The sequence below is a fragment of the Tursiops truncatus genome, chromosome 2 (genome assembly GCF_011762595.2).
Source record: "Tursiops truncatus isolate mTurTru1 chromosome 2, mTurTru1.mat.Y, whole genome shotgun sequence".
NCBI lineage: Eukaryota > Metazoa > Chordata > Mammalia > Artiodactyla > Delphinidae > Tursiops > Tursiops truncatus.
In genome coordinates, this window is record NC_047035.1 from 175,296,381 (window position 1) to 175,316,483 (window position 20,103).

Consider the following 20,103-nt stretch of genomic DNA (forward strand, 5'->3'; position numbering starts at 1 on the left):
TCGGAGGTAGACACATTTAAAAACATATTCCAGAGCACCTAGATCAAGTTGCGAAATACCACTCTTTGCTAAGGCAACTTCCGAAACTGGTCAGTGATATCTGACCTGGTATAAATAAGTTTCTGACTTCTATGAGACGAAAGCTAAAAACCAGCATCATCCTCACCAAACATTGCGGGTGAGACACTGAGTGACGGGCATTTAGACATTCTCCACACTGTAAGAAAATGACACACGCGCCACGTAAGAAAAAACGAGATCTTGGTCTTGTTTAAAAAAATAATAAAAGTGAAAAAGTTAAGCCAAAATCTATGGTTGAGACCTACTCTGGGCGATGACGGGCCTTCATCTGTATCATTAATACGTAGTTCCTTACCCTTCCTGCTTAGTTTTTAATTTATGACGACACCGCAAAATTTCAGACCAAAAAAAAAAATATATATATATATATATATATATATATATATATATATTTTTTTTTAACCTCTATGATAAATCAGGATGTAGGAGCTTACACAGAGCACACGTTCTTTTATTTAGGTACTCGATTCCAGCTCCCTCTGGATGCAAATAACCCTGGTAACAGTGTACAGAGTCTTCTCTTTGCTTTTCATACTTTTAAAGCAAATAATACATTTTGACTGTATTTAAGTCTGTGCAAATAATCCTTCAGAAGAAATATCCAAGATTCTGTTTGCAGAGGTCATTCTATCTCTCGAAGGTCATGACGCGAGTTTGTTTTTCTTCAGATAAAGTGCTCCCGGCCAGCAGAACTCAAAGGGCCCCAGAGGTCCAGTTCCGTGAGACCCCGTCATACGAACTCCAGCTTCCCGTGCCCACTGTACATGCCCCAGTGCACGAGCGACAGGATCCGGTCGTGGCTGAGGTCAGCCTGTCTCGTCTTGTCGCAGGTCAGACAGCAGTTCTCATGGCCGGTCACGGGCACCATGCACTCCAAGTCTAGCTTTGCCACCTGCCCCTTTTTGGAGTGGTGTCCGTGAAAGCTGTAGTGCAAACGCGACAGCATCTGCTGCCGCTGGTCCTGCAGCCTCTTGCTCTCGCTCCGCAGCATCCTCAGGGCCAACATAATCAGCAACACTAGGATCAGCCCCCCGGCGATGGGAACGGCGATCACCGCCGCCCGGAACCACAGCTCTTTGGAGGACGTCAGCTCCTGCACCTTGGTGATGAGGTTTCTGCTCCCACCATGCTGATACCTGTTCCCTTGTCCTAAAGGAACACAAGCAAAACGATCAAGCCCTCCTGGAGACGTTTGCGGGCACCCCTCCGTTTTCAACGTGGTACCCCATTAAAGAGAAGCTTACAATTCAATCAATATTTAGAACAGAAATGCTGCCAGTGTGGCAGAGAAGCTTCCAAAAACACTTGTTTTCGAACTGTCATTACTGATTAGTAATGGTCTCTTAGTGGCTTCAAAATGTTGGAAAAACAGGCAAAACCTATTACGCAGACAGACATCTAACGCTCACGCGGACACGAAAGCTACCCAGTAGAGATGCCCCTTGCACCCAGCTGTGCTTCTCCCTCTGCTATCCCCGATTACATTAACAACAAAGTCAGTAGAGACCAGGCAAGGGCTCGGTCAGAGGGCTTCTCCCTACCTGAGGCCTCCCCCTTGGGCGGGGCGAGGACGTCCTGCAGCCCCCTGTAATTGCACATGTCCTCGTGGCAGCACCCCAGCGTGGGCGCAGCGCCGCCAGAGCGGTTGTGGGCCTGTCTGGCTTGGCAGACATCTGCTGTGCTTGCGAGAGAGTCCAGGCAGCCGTGCGTGAGAGGGGAATTTGTGTTCTGAGGATCAAGAAGTTTGGAGAAGCAGGCGCTCAGCTCCGATTTACACATGTAACCAGTAGCCACGCAGTGGGCGGCATCGCAGTAGCATCTGATTTCACCTGCAAACAAGGGGAAACTGCATCAGACGGCTTCAGAGACCAGATAAGGCATCCACGTAAGCAACTGCTCAACCCCCGATCTCAAAGACACTCACTTTAGAGAATATTCAGCTGAGGGCTTCGAAGGGCAGTCCGCGTGGACGGGGAAAGCCCTTTGTGCAAGCCGGTGCTTGGATCCCAAGCCAGGGAAATATCATCTTAGAAATGTATTAATCCACGTAGCAGAGAAAAGTTCAATTTAGGATAAGTTAGCGGATAATGAAAAATAACACTTTTGTTTCTGAAGCAAAATAATCACCCCCATAATTTCTCCCACCGTAAAAGGTAAATTACATTATTTACTCAGTTAATCCTACGTGACCGTACAACGTGAAACGCTACGCTTTGAGATTCTGTCAGTGTACGTATTCCATTGCAGCTGCTGAGTCGGTTACTACCTCAAAGGGCTGCACCGAGACGCAAGAGCCTTAGCTAACATCTCGTAAAGCTACTAACCAGAAACACAGCAATCTAGAAGTTGCTCCGGTCGGGGGGGCTGAAAACTATGAAACTGGGTAGCTATTTGCAACCTCTCTAGAAAAGGCAAACTTTGCCTATAAAGATCTCTGCATGCAGGGGAGCTTTTAGCCAGTATGCTGTAAAACAGGAACTAGGCACTTTACAATTAGTGGTTTGCTTGCCAAAGTCAGTTTCTTTCAGCCCAAATGGAAAGTCATAAAACTGGGAGCAGGGAGGAGGGGGTAAAACTGGGGGTAAAACTCCCCAGTTTTATGTAATTCAACATGGGATCTAAAAGGGGAAACACTGAAACAGAAAAACCTCTGCTGGTTGAATGAAAAATCCTTAAGGAAACCTCAAATTTTTCTATGGGAAGTGATTAAAAGTTTCCTTTATAAAACTTAGTTTGGGAGTTGCAAGTCACAGCGCAAGATCTGAGGCTTCCACGTCAACTTCTCGTTGAAATTATCTGGCTCTGGGAGCGCTCGCTCACACGCTATCTGACCCGGTGGACCGCGGCCACTGTCACCTGCCACGGCTGAAGCTGCTGTGAACTGAACTCGGGTACACACCTCTCCCCAGCTTCCTCCTCTGAAGTTCGGCCTGGTTACAGAAACCGCCGCCCTGAAATTGAACACCAACACCGACACGGGGCACTGCCGCTTTGCAAACCTCTTCCCAGCCTCGCCTTTCTTCCTCCCTCCTCCCGCGAGTGCCCGAGTAAGAGGTCTCATTTAACTATCTGTCCAAATTCCAGGCCACCGGACCGAGCGCTCAGCCTGCACCGGCATCTGCTAATGCTTCAGGTCTAAAAATGCAGCCACGTAAACACAGATCTTTGGCAACCTGGGTGCCACCCCGCAAAGCCGGAGGTCTTGCTCCTGTCCTGTCCTGCTGCGTCCTGGTCTGGGCCCAGGTCCCTTCTCCAGTAAGCAGGACCTTCCGGTCAGAAGCCTGCTTCGCAGAAGCTCTTTACTCCTCTTTCCAAGCTTCTTGCTCTTTCGCATAAAGCTCACTGGTCTTCAGTGGTGATGACTGCAGATCCCTAAGTCTGACAATTTCCACAGACAGATTGAAAGTAGACATAAACCAGATTAAAAGTCAGTTTTGATCCCAGTCACTTCAGATCTCATGCAGAAAAGAAGCTGAACACAAGTAGAAGGCTGCCTCAGTGTTTACGAGAGCCTGTTTGAAAGACTGTATTTTCAGTGACCTAAAACAGTCTAATAAAATCTTGACAGGTAACTAGGAAAGCTCTAACAACTTTTTTTTTTTTAATTGGAGCCACATTGGAGCAAGTTGAATGGACTTTTGTGTTACTGTATTAAAACTCTATTTCTGCCGTTTCATAAAGTTTCTTCCTGTGGCACGTGGAAGGCCAGGAGGGGACTGGTATTTTGAAACAGGGAACAATGCTCTTCTGTCTGCCCCCCTTTCTAGTTACTGTATGTGGTGATTAAACAAAAATGTCTGCTTCAGTCCGGACGGCTACAGGAGAGACTGCGGGCTTCTTCCAAAGCGTTTGAAGTCCGCAGCAGTCAGAAACCTCTGATCCCCTAATTATATCATTATCAGGCACATAGTTTCGGTATCTGCGACTTATGTCAGCCGCAGTCCGGCCCCGTTCGGCCGGCCTTTGATAGGGCCAGGAGGCTCCCCTCTGCACCCCGCGAGGGCTGTTATTTAGGGTTGATTACAGCCTTCCTTGCAAAGTAAATAAATACTGCAGCACATCATCCTCGCTGGCCTGGCGTATCCTTCAACCTCATGCCTGCTACATGGCAATTAGAGGAAAGGGGGCGTGGGATGCGGGGTGGAGAAAGCTAAAAATGCTTCCTATTTTCTAAAAAAGTATCTGTTCGCAGAGCAAACAGCAGGGAGAGTTCCTGGCGAGGGAGGCTGGGGGACCTTGAAACCCAGAGGCAGTTGTTTGGGTTATTTCGACCTAAACGGCGAAAGCCTGCAGGGAAAAAAAGAAACTGACCGCTGCTTTTTTTTTTTTTTTTTTTTGAGTAGCGTTTATAAAATATGAGGTGAGTGGGAAACACGACCGCTGACAGAGCCCCCACTTCCCAACCCCTGAGAAGCAACACAGCCCACACTCCTGCACACACGCACACCCCTCGGACGGCACACACGCTCGCGGGCTCACAAGCACCCTCGCTCGAAGACACACACACACTCACGGACAGAGACACTGCAATACAGACACGCACTCGCAGCAGAGACACACTCAAATACAGAGCCGCGCAGACCACCGAGACACACACTCACGACGGAGACGCGCACACGCGGGCACTGGGCGACGGGGGCGGGGTCCGCCGTCCCTCCCGGCCGCCTCCGCCCCACACTCGGGCCCCGCTCCCCGGCTGCAGCGATCGGAAGTTCACGACGGGCCGACCTGTACAAACACTGACAACCACTCGCCCGCAGGCTGTCACTCCATCTCCGCGCGTCGGGCCCGGGACACCCCGGGGCGGCCGCGAAGCCACCGCCGCGACTTCTAAGGACGGGCAACTTGTCGCGACCTGCGGGCCCCGCGAGGGAGGCCACCTCTCCCGCCGCTAACAAAGCCCTGGCGGCGGGCGCCCCGGGACCCCGCGGCCCTCCCCGGCGAGCGCGCGCCCAGCCGGCTGGCCGGCGGGCACCCACCTTTGGTGAGCAGCACGGCCATGGCGCAGAGTTCGAGCTGCAGCCAGATGAAGATGTAGCTGGAGTGACGATCCATGGACGCCCCCCACGGCCGCGGCGCCCCCGCCGGCTCCCGGAGCCGCGGCGCAGCTGCAGCCTACGGCTCCCGGCGCGTGCAGGGCATGGGTGCTGCCCGGGGCGCGGGGCCGGGCCGCGGCCGGAGCATGGAGCGCGGCTGGAGGGCGCGCGGGGCAGGGTCCGACTCCGCAAGGCGCGCTCCTCCACTCCGCCCGCTCGGCGCGGCGGTCGGAGTGGGCGCCCGGCTCCGTTCCCCGCGTTCGGCCGGCCACTCGGCGAAGGCGCGAGCGCCGGAGCGCGCAGACACCGCCCGCCGCGAGCTGCCGCCTACACCCGCCCGGATCAGGCCGGCTCCTCGCCGTAAATAGCGCCCCGCGCTGGGAGCCGGCCGGCGCCGCCCCGCCCCGGCCGCGCCGGCGCCGTCCGATTGGCCGCCAGGCTCCAGCCGCTCCTCCCGCAGCCAGGGGGCGGGGCCGGGCGCGGGCTGAGGGCGCTGCCCCGCGGCTCCGAGCGGCGCCGGCGTCTGGGCTGCGGAGGGCGCCGGCCGTCTCCCGCGCTCCCCCTCGCGGAGGCCGCGCGCCCGTGACCTTCGGGAGCGGCTGGTTGAGCCGGGCCTCAGGCCATTCCTCGGGCCCCCGCCTCCGTGACCCTCACTGCGCTGCCTCGGGCCGGCGTGCGCCAGCGCGTGGCTTCCTTGTCGTTCCCCGAAACTCGCGAGTGACCCGCGCGGCCGCCTTCGGAGCCCTCCCGTCGCGCGGCGCGCCTCGGGAGCTCGGGGGAGCGGGGGCGGCCCCCGGCGTGGGCCCTGCGGGCCGGCGCGCGCCCGGGGAGGGCGTCCGGGCGGGAAGGGGGCGCGTTCAGCCCTCCCCCCGCCCCTTCCGCGCGTCCGCCCTGCCGAGTGATCAATAAGGCCCAGACAGGCTGTCGATCTGCAGGGGCCGCCGAGTTCTCCCGGGTAGACGGGACGAGTAGCCGGCCACAGACACTTAACGAGAATTAGCAAATCCAAAAGCGCCCGGCGCCAGCGAGACGACACTGGCCGAGACTGACACTCAATTAACCACCCCCCCGAACAGTCGCCGGCAAACACACCGGCTGACCCTGATCAGTGCCAGCCCCGCGGGGAGCGCCCTTCTGAGATGCTAATTCACTTACTAGGACTTGGGGGGTTGCCCGCCACAAAGTGCCCAAAGGCGGTCCTGGGAGGGTTGCTGTTGTTTTTCTATTTTTGTGGAGAGGAAATTCAGTTTAAAACTCTTATCTGAGGGAAGCTCTTTTCTCCCCTCCCTCCCAAACCTGGGGTTAACAAAAGTCAACCATTTGCAAAATTTCCTTTTAGGATCAGCCAGCTTTTTGCTACCTGATAAAATGTCAAGGGGTGGGGCGAGGGGGAAAGGCGCATTTAACGCTAAGGCAGGAGAAGCAGTCAAACCCTTGAGGACTAAAGAGTGCAGAAATTAAGACTAAGAAGAAAACTATCTCTCTCCCTCTATATTTTTTGTATACATATATTTTTTTGTGTGTATATATATACACACACACATACATACATATGTCTCGACTGAAAATCAAGGCCAACCTTGTAAATTAATGTTGTAAGTCCACAGAGCTGCAGGATGTAGTTAATGAAATTGCCTTTGAAAAATAACGTGTATATGCAGAAAAAATAAAATAATTTCATAAACTGATGTTCTGCGCATTACCTCACTGGATCAAAATTGCGTCTAAAAGGAGAGGAGCGCCAGCCCAGCAGAAGTTTTAAGAGGCAGTTAAACTGGTTAGGGCACCAGGTAAGCAGCAGCAGCGGGCGTTTCTTAAGTGGGGGGCTGCCCAGCAGGTCCCGAGGGGAGGTTTGGTTGGTACTTCCTGACATGTGAGTATTTGACAAGTTAACAGCTCTAAGGGGTTTATGCAGACAATACTTGTCCTGTAATGACACACTCTCTTTTAACTCTAGAGAGTCCATTATTAGCCAACAGGAAACTTTTCGAGCATATTCATTCAACTATTTTGGAGCGCCCACTGTAGGCCAGGCTCACAGCTTGCGGGGTCCAAAAGATGCCAGAACCTACATGGTAAATCACAAACAAGGGATGATGGAGATGATGTGCACAGTTATGATGCGTAAAGACAGCAGCGATAACTAGCCCAGGAAGGGAAACAAGTCCAGAAGGTCTGCTGCAAGCAGTGACATCTGCCATGACGCCTAAAGAATGAAAGGATTGGGAGGGGACCATTACAAGCACAGAGGACCACAGGAACTTAGGCGTGAAATTCATTGATCGCAAGGGGGCATATGGGTGGTAAGTAGAAGATGGGTAGTTGGGACTACAAGCAATTCTTTGTTGCTGGAGCATAGATGTGAAGCAAGGAGTGGGCAGAGATGCCCCAGAAAATAACCATATCTACCTGTGATGCAGATAAAAATGCCTGTTTAATGGAAGAGGGTCTGGGGGATGCGCTGATGAAAGTCGTATTGTAGTAAACACTTTGAATGCCTTCCCAGCCCCCTTCAGAGAACGTCCCCTTTCGTCCCCTAGGCACGTCCCCTAGGGCACTGTGCCCCTCTGGCCATAACTAGTCACACGACCCCAGTTGGACCAATTAGGTTCTCTCTTCGGGGTCTTTAGACTGAGGTGCTGGTCAGTCTCTAGAGGTCACTTCACGAGAGACAAACAAATTCAGAGTCCACCTGTCTGCAAAGCAAGAGAAAACGGACAGAGATGTGCAGGGTGGCAAAGACGTAAGTCCAGATGGATTCCCAGTCCTTGGCCTAACTTCCGGTCCTTAAATTCCACGTCAGGGTTAACTCAGGCTCCTCGATAAGGTCCTCTCGTTACTTAAGGTTCTTTTACTTTCAACCCGAAGGGTTCATGCTCTGATACTTACCTTTTACTGAATTAACATCAGTTGCTGTTATTCCAGGATGTGTACTTTTTTTGTTCCAAATACAATTCAGAATAAGAACATCATGATCAGACAGTGATTCTGCCTCTTTTATTTTCATTATTAGTTTAATGGGCAGGCTTTTTAAATGGCTAAAAATTCCTTTTACGAGAAACAAGTCCGCACTTTATCTAAGGGTTTTGGAGCAGACATGGACTTTTCAACTAAATGAACAAGAGTGTTTGAATCAATATGGAAAATCAAAATTTGTTTAGGGATAATATGTCAACTATGAGGCCGTATCAATAGTTGAAAGAATAAGCAACCATTTTAATTCAATTTAAGGCTCAAGGAAAATTGCTTCTCTACAGAATTTTACTTGTGTTTTGTATGTAATTTGCTTATTACTTTCCCACAGGTAGGTTGATAAGGGGAAAATAGTAATATCTAGTGGGAGTTTTTTTTTAATTTAAATCAACAAATGAAATCAATGGACAATTTCTTTTTACTCTTATGAAGGAAATTGTGAAAATGTAAGCTGGGAACCAGCTATCTATACCCAAGAACAGAAAGCTGATTTTGGACCTAAAACCCGAAATAATTAAACATTGTAAGAGTTTTATTTTATTACCTTTGAACAGTGTTCTAGATATGATATATACGAACATATATATACTATATAATCACAACATGCCACTATGATGCATTTTCATGGTTGTCCTATACACAGAAAAACTCTAAATTTTATTTTTCTTATAAATAGGAAAACAAATACCTCAAGGGTTTTTACGTCCCAAGCCATTTTGTTAACAAAGCTGCAAATACTCTAGCAATCTCTGCTTACCCAAATAATGCCATTGTTCCCCCAAATTATATGTGATACACCATTTCAGCAATTCCTCTCTCCACGATACAGATGAAAAATAACTCGGTACATTTTGTTCAGAAGCAGTTGTGTTCAAGTTCCCGGCTAGCATACAAACTATTGCAGTCTAGAGATAGACTCTAACATTTCTTCCTGTTATACAAATCTTCTACCAACCAACAATCCACAGAGGTTAGATAACACTTTGAATTCCCAGGAGCAGTTCTGTTTTTTGTTTTTGTTTTTTTAAAGTCATTTGTTCTCAGGAGTTAGGAGTGCAGAGCTAAAATTTACTTTCTTTGGAATATGGTCAAAGGTGAGAGATTAGCCCAGCCCAAAGGAATGAGTGTCTAGTGAAGTTTTTTCTTTTCTTTTTTCCTCCAAAATGGAAAAGGAGATAAAGGACAGAGTGCAGAGTCCAGGACACAGTGTGATAGGACCTAGAAAAAAAGGGGAAGACTGAAGCCCACATTCCCAAATGCCCATCCTCCTACAGACTAGCAAAAATGCTATCGAGTTTTACAAATACCACAGAGTATCTGTTGTGTTGAGAATTTTTAAAGCAACTAACTTTAGAATACAGTAAGAAACGGAGTAAAAGAACACCATGAACTTAACAATGGACATTATTTATAATCAAATAGTATCAAATATATTCTGTGTGATCCCTGATATAGCCTTGGTTCTATTGACTTATGTGAATGTAATCTCCTATTAAGCCAGTAGAACTTTTAGAAATTATTCAGTAATTTCTGCTAGTTCTGCCTATCTGATGTCAAATAACGAGGTCGATTCCTTTTGTTCTTTTAACTAAAATGGTAAATTAATCTTTTAAAGCAGAGAAATTACCTTAAACTCCTGCTTAACGGAACATCCTTGACCCAGAATGCTGTTCAGGTTCAAGCAACGGACAGTATTTGGCGTTCTCTCTCCTTAGCTGGCAATACTTGTCTTTTTTTGGATTTTTTTTCTAATGTTCATGTACAAACCATTAAAATTAAAAGCTCTGATATTTTCATTAGACAATCAAACATTTAGGCTCTCGCTTGACGTTGGCTGAAACCTTGCATCCTGGCCCACCGCCCAAAACCGGCCTGTGTTCCCACTGCTCCACCTTTATCCAGGCTTACCCGGGGGGTCTATGTTCCAAGACCTTCAGTGAATGCCCGAAACCTCAGATAGCACTAAACCCAATATATTCTATGGGTTTTCTTCCTATTCATACATACCTACAAAAAGCTTTAATGTATAATTTAGGCACAGTAAGAGAATATCCGAATTGCCAGCATCCCTCTTGTTGCCCTTTGGGGCCGTTATTAAGTAAAATAAGGGTCACTTGAACACAACACTGCGGCCGCAACAGCCCATCTGATAACTGAGAGGGCTACTAAGTAACTAAGGGATAGGACGCAGGGAACAGGGGATGATTCACATCCCGGGCGGGACGGCGCTGGACACCACGAGATTTCAGCACACTGCTCAGAATGGCATGCGATGTAAAACTCATGAATTGTTTATTTCTGGAATTTTCCATTTAATATTTTTGGACAATTCATCAGGTAACTGAAACCTCGGATATCAGAATTGCAGAAAAGGGGGGACTGCTGTAACGACTGCTCCTCATTCCATTCTATTCTAACACTGGATCTTCCAAACTGAAATCTCATTAACAGAACAGAATGAGGTCTTTGCAGTGGAACTTTGTAATTACTGGTATTTGCCATCATGTTTCTGTCCCTGCCTCTGTTTTTATTTCGCAACAGTGTCTGAGGAAATAATTAGCTATACAGTATTTGTTTTGCCGTTTACAAAGTATCAAGATGCACATGAAATTTGATGTATGTGTTCAACCCATGAAATGAAATGCCATCCAAATGAGCATATCTTCTAACATTTAATGCATTTCAGTGAAATGTTTCCTGTGGGCAGAAGTCATGAACAGAGCTGCAGGGTGGCACTGAGATCATCACTGAACAATTCTTGTTTTTATCCTTGATATTAAGGGAAGAACTTACAGTGCATTTTCCCCCATATTCGATAATCTTCCTTTGTTCCATTTGGTCACCTAACACATAAGCTCTTATTCTGCTGTGAATTTGTTTAAACACAAGTAACCCTTCACTGGCCCATTCATAGTTTGGTGTCACTTACCTATATTTTCAGCCTATCATTTCAAAGATATCATTTAAAATATGCACATTTATAGCTCAGTCAAACTTGTTTAATTAAAAGAATGAGAGACCCACTTGAGATGACTTAATTTAGGAGGGGTTTCTTGGGAGGATACAATAGCCTTATTGTCAGGATACAGCCAGTTGGTAACTTACAAGCATTACTTATCTTCCCGAGAAGCCAGTATCCCTGAAACCGGAAACTAGAACACTTGGGTCTCATTTTCCCAGGGTTCTCTTTGCTTCTCACCTCTCTACCAAACAGCTGGCACACTTTCCCTACTTCTAGTTTTTGCTCTTCATAACTTCTGCTTGCTTTTATACAATCATAAGCCCCTGTTACACAGGTTGCTGTTCAGCTTAGGGAGAGATCATCTCAAAATGCTCAGTTTTTGGTCCGATCAGCTAGGGCAGGGTCCTGGCTGATATAAAACACGACTGCTGCCCGTCATCAAGGTAGTGGACCAGGAAGACCGGAAAGTGTGGGCAGGCCAGCACCATAAGGCATTTATATATATATATACATGGCATATATATGATACACACATAAAAACAAGGTTATCATTTAACTCGCCTTTTTATTTTTTATCTTTATTTTTTGTTGTTGTTAGAATTAGGCTTGAAATAAAGATTCACACGTTGTAATTGACTGATACGTCCTTATGACTCTTTACATTTATCGGTTCCACCTCCCTTCTGTCTTTTCTTTTTGCTCTGCTGGTTACTTATGGAAACAATCAGATCATTTATCCTATAGGGTTTTCTGTGGTCTAAAGTTTGCTGATTGCATCTCCATGGTGTCACTTAACACGTTCCTCCTTCCTGCTATTATTTCCTGTGAATTGGTTGTTAGATCAAAAGTCTCCATCAGATTCAGACTCAGTTGGTAAGACTACCTCCCAGATGATGATTGTACCTCTCTCAGAAGTTCATTCTGTCTCTTTGCCTCTATTTGTGTGATGTGAAGTTATAGATAATCATTGCCTACATCCATTATTTCAGTGGGGAATGCAAAACCGTGATATTCTATTATTTTATGTTCATTTATTAACTGGAACACTTCTATAAAGAGAAACTTTCCCCTCATCATTAACTCGCCTTTTTAATAAGAAAAGTATTAGTGAGTGGAATTAAGATCATTCCTTTAAATTCTTAATTTAGTGTGAGTTTATCACTTGAGTGTTTGCTGTCATCAGGATTTCAGTTCCCTGACCAGGGGCTGAACCCGGGCCCCAGCAGTGAAAGCACTGAGTCCTAACCGCTGGACCACCAGGGAATTCCCTCATCAAAAATAAACTTAAGGGACTTCCCTGGCGGTCCAGTGGTTAAGACTCTGCACTGCCACTGCAGGGGGCATGGGTTCGATCCCTTGTCAGGGCACGAGGATCCCGCGTGTTGCACGGCACAGCCAGAAGAAAAAAGAACAGAGCCTCGGTGCCCCTGTGGCTACTGTCAAGTGGTCTAACACACATGTAATTGAAATTCCGGGAGAGGGGCTCAGAGAAAATATTTAAAGAAATGAAAGTTGAAAAACGTCCAAATTTTAAAATTAAAAAACCTAATGTAACCAAATGAAGGTGGCCCATCTTACGTGGACTAAAGACTCAGAACATTTCCAGAATCCAGGACTGAAAAACCACTTTGAACTTGGATTATTTTTAATAGACAACCATCTTGAATATCCTGTCTTTTCAGTTGACTGCGGCAACTAAAAGAGCTTTTTTATTAGTTTCCTGAGAGAGATGGGTATTTGGGGTAAATAATCATCTGGCTTTCTCCACACATGTAGTTTGGATACCGGAGGCCAAGGTGCCTTCCAGTCTGTATGTAACACGTGAGCCAAACCCTTCGACTTTACAACCAAAAAGCCAAAGCAGTCACTTGCTTCCTTAGAGTTCCACCCGCTCTGCCCCACCCCATACCACTTAGCTGTTCCTCATAAAATCACAGGAGTATGAAGACAGGCTCTAAAGAAGCAGCATTGTTTTCATCGTTACTCAATTTTCCTTTTCCATCTGGCTCCTTAAGAGGTTTATAAACCCTGAAAGACCAGAAAACCCATTTATCACTCCTTTATTCCCTTTGATGCCTTTCACAGTGTGGTCCTGAATGCGTCTTATTTTTAAGAAGCAGATGCCAGTGAGCGCATTTCCAGTGGATAGGATGTAACTTTGTAGATGAGGAAACATCGCTAACCAGGAGACTGAAGACCTGAACTTGTACCTAGGCTCCATCATTCAGTGTGTGATCCCGGGAAATGAACTGTCCCCTTCGTGCCCCACCTCCCCCTTCCCGTAAGGGACAGCAGTGGTGCGTGGCCCAGCTGCCTCTGATATTCCTGCAAGAGGAACAGGAGACCATCTCATGAAGTTTTAAGTGTGAAACCCTATAGAAATGTTACATGATTTTCCTTAAAATCAAAGGCTTTATTCAGATCCATTTTTTAGTCATCTGGATACACTGATGATTGCTTCAGGCCTTTCCCGCTGGTTTTAGGATTCTCTTCTCCCTGGAGCTGAGGGTCAGAGGTACAAACGATGCCACGGCCAAGCCAGGCTGGCAGGGTGATGTCTCTCTAAACACAGCAAGACTCTTGCCAACAGAGTTTACCTCCCATGAATGTAGGTAGTCCAAGAATCAGCTGAGACAACTTGGTGGCTAACTTATCATTACACAAGACATAGGGCTGCTCCCAGGAGCCATGATTCATGCCTCTGGTGTCCTGGGAAAGACAAGAATCTTCCACCTCAGCATAGGACTCCCTTGGATCGCCCGTCTCCAGTTCAACAGCATTTTTCAAAAAAGTCTGATGCTGCTTAACGCACTGTCAGAAGAAAGCATTTCCCAGTAAAACCCTGACTGATTACGGATGTACTTGCCACGAGCTACTCATGAACCACGCTCTTTTTTATGGATGATCAATAAGATTACTGAAGGGCCTCCTGTCCTCAAAACGCTTTCAACCCTGCCATCCTTCTTTTAGGTGACCGTCTAACAAATGTTTGGAGAAACTGGGGCGGGGGGCGAGGAGAGGGGTGCTGACATGCTGACGTTACTTTTTCCCTAATCCTTCAAGTCTTCTCCGGAAGCCCTGCAACGTTTCTGGAAATAGGTGAGTTCAGGCCCTTGATAGACGCAGATAATGCAGAGAAAAGAACCTATGTTTTCATTTTTTTTTTTTTTTTTTTTTTGCATTACGCGGGCCTCTCACTGTTGTGGCCTCTCCCGTTGCGGAGCACAGGCTCTGGACGCGCAGGCTCAGCGGCCATGGCTCACGGGCCCAGCCGCTCCGCGGCATGTGGGATCCTCCCTGGCCGGGGCATGAACCCGTGTCCCCTGCATCGGCAGGCGGACTCTCAACCACTGCGCCACCAGGGAAGCCCTGTTTTCATATTTTTGTCTCGAGGTGTAATCAAAGCCCTTCCAGGTCTAAAATCTTTTCGTTTCTATCACGCAGCCAGGAGTCCAGCAAGACAAGGGAGATAAGGGGGCGGGGGCGGGTGGTGGGTGGTAGCCGCGGAGGGGGCGGGGGGCATCTTCCATCTTGACAGATCCGGGAAGTTTCGGGAGCGCTAACCCCAGGCTCTGCACGTTTGTGCTGGTTTCCGGTTTGCTGGAAGCAGAGGAGCACATGGAGATATTAGCGTGAGCAGAAAATAAATGCTAACGCAGGTTCCTCTGAGTTTCCGTTGCAAGTAGAAAAAAGTAGCAGCAGCATCGCCGTGTGGGCCCGTCGGTGGGACGCTAGTGTCTGTTCTAGGGAGGCCTCGGGCCGCAGGGATCAGACAGGAAAAGATGGACAAGGGGAGGCTGAGGCTGCGGGGGGGGGGGGGCCGGGGAGGGCGCGAGATCCCTGGGGGAAGCGAACGCGAAGAGCCCCGCATCCTCATCGAAGGTACCGGCGCCGAGGCCACAAGCAGCTCCGCCGCTTCGCGCGGCTCTGCAGGGACCCGGCGCACCGCAGCAGCGCCGCTCCTCCCGCGGCCTCGAGGTCAGCGCCCCTGCGCCCCCACGGCCGCTCGCCTGCCGGCTCCGGCCAGCTGTCCTCTGCCGCCCCTGGTAAACAAGCGGCGGGCAGACTCTCCTGGTCTGGACAGATCCCCCCAGGCTAGAGTCTGCAGGGATTGGCGATGCGACCCTTGTGCCATCGGCCCCATCAGGCTGGAGTTCTCAGTCCCGTCCGCACCAAAACCTCCTTCCCTGTCCCCTTTAACGCAGGGAACAGATGTGGGTCTTCAGAACAAGCCCGGGGCAGCGGGGGAGTGAGGACGGTGGTGGATGGGATGGGAAAGGGCTGTACTGTTGTCTAGCTCTTGGTCAAAATGGGCTCCGGGAATCATTTAATTATTGCAAAGCAGTCGAGGGTGATGGAATAGACATTCCTGAGTGGCACCCTGCAGCTGTAGAGACGAGGCCAGGGGAGTTTACGTGTGTTTGGAAAAACCACGGTTTTATATAAATATAGTTATAAAATATATATTTTTTCCTGATTGCAAAAGTTATGCATCATTGAAGAAAACTTGGAAAACACAGAAAAGAAGTGTGAAACTTCTGCGGCCAGGGCAGGTGGCGGGGCACTGTCCCTGGTCCGTGTCCCTCAGGAGCTCCCAACTCAGAGAAGAGGAGGGAGGTGTTCCCTGCTCCTGGGGCTCTGCGTACGTAGGGCTCCGGCCAGCAGTGTGCGGTTTGGGCCAAACATGGACAAACCTCCCCAGGCCTGTTTTGTCATGCATCAGGTATGAGCAGTAGAGTGATCTCTAAGATCATGTCCAGATTCTGTGGAAGAGCCTCAAAAGTGAACTCAGGGTCCAAAACAGCGAGCGCCACCTTCTCTATCAAGTCAAATAAAGTGCGATTACTACCTTCCAAGAAAGGCCTTACGAAGGCCTCCAAAAGCAGCCACCTGACCCTATCACTTAGGAGCTCTGTCCCTTAAAAACAGGTGCAGGTAATAGCACAGGTGTTTGACAAGGCAACTTGGTGCCAGTGCCAGTTGAAAAAAGTCCACCGCCAAATTATGACTGTCCTACTGGAAACTGCACTGATCAGACCATTCTAGAACGTGAGCTTAATGCAGACGGAGCACCTTAAAAGGTCTTTGAGAAGTGATCAAATTGGTAAAGGCACTCAGTGCCACGCTTAACAATAAATGCGAAGGGAAAACTTTCAAGGATAAAAAAGGAGACTTGCTTAAGCTGTCAGGAACACTTAAAAGTAAGGAAGACCTTGCTGGCATGATTGCTCCTGGGAGCCGGGAGGGGCGGTGGTTCCCCAGCACTAGAGGAAGTCGGGTGAAGGACGTGTGAACCAGTGGTTGGAGCAAGAGACCCTTTAAAATCTCTTTCAACACTAAGATGCTAGAGTTACAGCCACAGGTTCTGGTTATAGATGAAACGCTGTGTCACTTTCCAGAAGTAGGGAAAATGCTGGGCCCTGGAACTCATGAAGGACTAAGGACTGAAGAGTCAACGCAGACTGTGCCAAGCTGCTCCGGACCCCGGACTTCCCGCTGCGGGGATGAGCGAGAGCTGAGGCTCAGGACTTCCCGCTGCGGGGATGAGCGAGGGCTGAGGCTCAGCTCCCATCCCCAGAGCCACCGCGCACCTGGGGTTTGCCCTGACTGCCTGAGAGGAGATGCCTTTTTCTAATTCACAAAAAAACATAGTACGACCCAGCCTTTACTAACCTGGCAGGTCTAGTTCATTGGCAGGTAATCATAGCGCAGGCTGCAAAGGGGAGATGGACCACAGGAAGACAGCTGATAACTGGGCTGTTGAGTCGAGTTTGCGATCCACACAAGACCACAGAGAAAATCTCAAAACCGTTTCAAGCTCATAGACGTTCTCCCAAACCTGCATCGTGTGTTACCGAAAAGCACTTCCTTTCTCTCTGTCCTGACAGAGTCCATCTTTCACTTGACAAGTGGACAGATTTAACTTTCTGTGGGGATAAAGACTCAGCAAACCTTAACACGCTTTCTCCAAAATCATTTCATATCCATAGCATAATTTGAGACCCCCCCCCCAAAAAAAAGGCAGAGGAGGGTGGAAGGAGAGACGGGGGAAGGGGAGGTGAGCAGAGGAGGGTGGAAGGAGAGACGGGGGAAGGGGAGGTGAGCTGGGGAGGGTGGAAGGAGAGATGGGGGAAGGGGAGGTGAGCAGAGGAGGGTGGAAGGAGAGACGGGGGAAGGGGAGGTGAGCTGGGGAGCCCACAGCTTTCTTCACGGTGGTGCTGTAGTTTATTTTCCCAGCTTTTGCTAACACGTTATTTTTTTTCCATTCTTTTTTTTAAATTGAAGTAGAGTTAATTTACAGTGTTGTGCTAATTTCTGCTGTAGAGCACAGTGATTCATTTATACACATACATACATTCTTTTCTATATTCTTTTCCATGATGGTTTATCACAGGATATTGACTCTAGCTCCCCGGGCTCTACAGTAGGACCTTGCTGTTTATCCATTCTCTCTATATACTCGTTTGCATCTGCTCATCCCACACTCCCGCTCCATCCCGCCCCCACTCACCCTCCCCTTTGGCAGCCACAAGTCTGTCCTCTGTGTCTGTGAGTCTGATCATGTTCCCTAGACAGGCTCATTTGGAACATGTTACTTTAAATTCTTGATAAGTCTGCCTTGAGATGCTCCTGGGACCGGGCCCTGCAGAACCGGGAACAGAACCGCCAAGCCCAGGCTGTGCCCTTCCTGCCGCTGAAAGCTCTGACCTCCCAGCGTCCTCCCCGTGCGTCACAGCCTCTGAGGCCAGAGCAGCAGCGCCGGAGCAGGGCCTCTGCCCCAAACCACCACCTGCTCTTTTCTCACACGTTTGGGTTCTTAACTGCATCATTCAAGTTACTTAAGTGTGTTCACTCTCTAGAGAACGTAAAAACTGTTTAAAAATGAACAAGGAAGTGGAGAACCCACCAAGGTAACCCCTTATTCCTCAGCCAACACTGGAACACACACAGCCGTTAGCAGTTTTGTTTTCCAGAGAATAAAGACGCGCTGTCTCTGCAGCCCAGAGCTTTCTCCTCTTGGAGGGGACACACCCTCCGGCCAGAGGGTCCGGCCTGGGCTTGGGTCTTTCTCGCCCTCTAGTGACCGGAGGGAGGCAGCACCCACCTGGGAGGACAGGCGGCTGCCCTTTGCTGTTGACACAGAAAGCGAGGTCCTTCTAGGGAAACTGAGACTCGGTGTTTCAACGAACGTGTCTCAGTGTCATGCGGTGACCTCAGTAAGAGGGCTGTGAGCCCTGTTCCCAGAACCTTCCTAGGGCCTCGGACAGGAACAAACAATCTCCTCTGGGCATGAGGCCGGGGAAGCTGGTGGCAGCAGGCGAGGTGTGGACCACGGCTGTGACCGCCGTTCTGAACAGAGCACCCTTCCCTGTGAGGGGCCTGTGTCACCTGCCAGCAGTCCAGGGCGCCTCCCAAGGAGGAGGTCATATTCTGGGCCACCCTGGTTCATTCTTTGGTTTTTTTGTATTTTTGGTGGAATTGTGTTTACTGAACAGAACCCCCGGGAGGCATTGCCCTAAACCTCTGAGTCCTAAATGTGAGCATTGTTCCTACAAACCCACAAACTCTTCTGGCCAACTTCAACCTTCAAAAGCAAACAGAAAACCTCCAAACACATGAGTAAAACAGAGATCCCCTCCTCTCCTGATCCAAGCAACACCGAAGGAAGGTGACTGACATTCCCCGGCACTGAGGGTGGCAGCGCGCTGCGGACGCGGCCTGGGGCCCCACAGCCCGCCCTCACGTGACCTGAGAACCTGACTCTCATTCGGGTCGAGATCAAAGCCAAGAGGCTAACAGGATAATTCAGGCTCCAATCCCACATGACTTGCCCGTCTAGACTGATCAAATTAATCAAACCGTTCCTCTGGTACTGAGTAAGAGCTACGTGAGGCCACGTCAGCCTCTTTTAAATTAAATCACGGAAATGATCACGTCTGTCTCTGACTTTAGAGCTGAGGAAGTCGAGCGCAGGTACACCCTCCACCCCGGGGGTCACAGCAGCTGAGCCTCCCACGGAGACTCTAGGCTCAGGGCATCACCGTCCGGCCCGTCTCAAAGGGAGAAGCTGTGACGGGCCACCACATTCACTGTCCGTTTCTCTTTGAACCAGGGTATGGGTAGAAATTGCTAGCGTTTCTGAAAGTCCACAGCAACATTTTGGTGATACAGAAAGGCCAAATTACCTCTTGACAAAAGGAGCAATTTGAGGGAGAGGGGAAAAGGAGAAGAGAGAACTTTTGCTGCTCAGAGTAGAGCTGTTTACAAGGTGATTGAATCACTGTCACACCCAGACCTCACTCACCTCCTATGAGCCTGAAGTGAGGATTTCTGGGAATGGGTTTGGGGTCGTCCTTGGATTTCAGCTTTCGCTGCAGGAACCAGCCTGCCTAGGTAGCTGTCAGTGACCGTTTTTCCTGATGCTTATTCAATTTGCAATCTCCCTCTGCTCCGACCTTGGCCTTTTCCTGTAGAAAATGTTCCCTGACCCTGACCCTGACCCTGACCTCGGCGTGTTTAGGTACATAAACCAAAGCAAGGAGAATCATAGCCTTCACACCAGCCAGGATGCCCACGCCCACCAGGGAAGTGGTTTCCAGGGAAGGGACCCCTCAGGGCTCCTGGCTGAGGTCCATACCTGATTTCCCTCCTGAGGAGGGTGGTGGGAGCCCCCCCAGTCACTCCTGCAGATGACGTCTCTTCCAGGCCACGAGGTAGGTAGCCGCGACCTCCCCTGGGGCCCTGCCCTCGGGGGGCCCCGCTTCCCGCCTGACCTTGCTGCTCTGCGGGGTCCTTCCTCCTCTGAGGAGCAAGTACTTGGAACTTTGTGATCGGGATGCAAGAAAGACAGTGGGAGAAGAGCCCCGGGCCGAGCGTCACCTTGACCCCAGCTCTGGGTTTGGACCAGCTCTCACGGAGCCCCTGGGGGCTGCAGAACCCTCAGCTACAAAACGAGCCAACCCAAAAACCGGCTTCTCGAGTCCCTTGAGGCTCTGGAACCCAGAGCCTCCCTTGTGATGCCCGCTCGCGTGGCGGAGGGTTAGTAACAGG

At 49.5% G+C, this 20,103-nt stretch overlaps 1 protein-coding gene across 5 annotated transcripts; it reads right to left on the minus strand.

The window, feature by feature from the left end:
* Positions 1–516: 516 nt before the first annotated feature.
* On the minus strand, positions 517–5,525 carry BAMBI (BMP and activin membrane bound inhibitor). 5 transcript variants are annotated; one of them, XM_019933591.3, is made up of 4 exons: positions 5,061–5,516; positions 2,006–2,107; positions 1,623–1,910; positions 517–1,230 (listed from the first exon to the last, which is right to left on the minus strand). In XM_019933591.3, exons 3-4 carry the CDS (start codon positions 1,858–1,860, stop codon positions 812–814), a joined length of 657 nt encoding a protein of 218 aa, XP_019789150.2. In that variant the 5' UTR covers positions 1,861–1,910; positions 2,006–2,107; positions 5,061–5,516; the 3' UTR covers positions 517–811. The 5 variants fall into 5 exon arrangements, with proteins under 5 accessions (XP_019789150.2, XP_019789148.2, XP_019789149.2 ...); XM_019933589.3 differs by having other exon boundaries at positions 2,006–3,459; XM_019933590.3 differs by lacking the exon at positions 5,061–5,516 and adding an exon at positions 2,981–5,046.
* Positions 5,526–20,103: the final 14,578 nt, after the last annotated feature.

Bases quoted from the DNA above. Each gene is read 5' to 3' on its own strand.
- BAMBI (XM_019933587.3), bottom strand. From the start codon at position 5,136: ATGGATCGTCACTCCAGCTACATCTTCATCTGGCTGCAGCTCGAACTC. The intron at 1,911-5,060 runs GTGGGTGCCCGC...CCTTGTTTGCAG, and splicing joins GGCCGTGCTGCTCACCAAAG to GTGAAATCAGATGCTACTGC. The intron at 1,231-1,622 runs GTAGGGAGAAGC...GTGTTCCTTTAG, and splicing joins GCCCAAGGGGGAGGCCTCAG to GACAAGGGAACAGGTATCAG.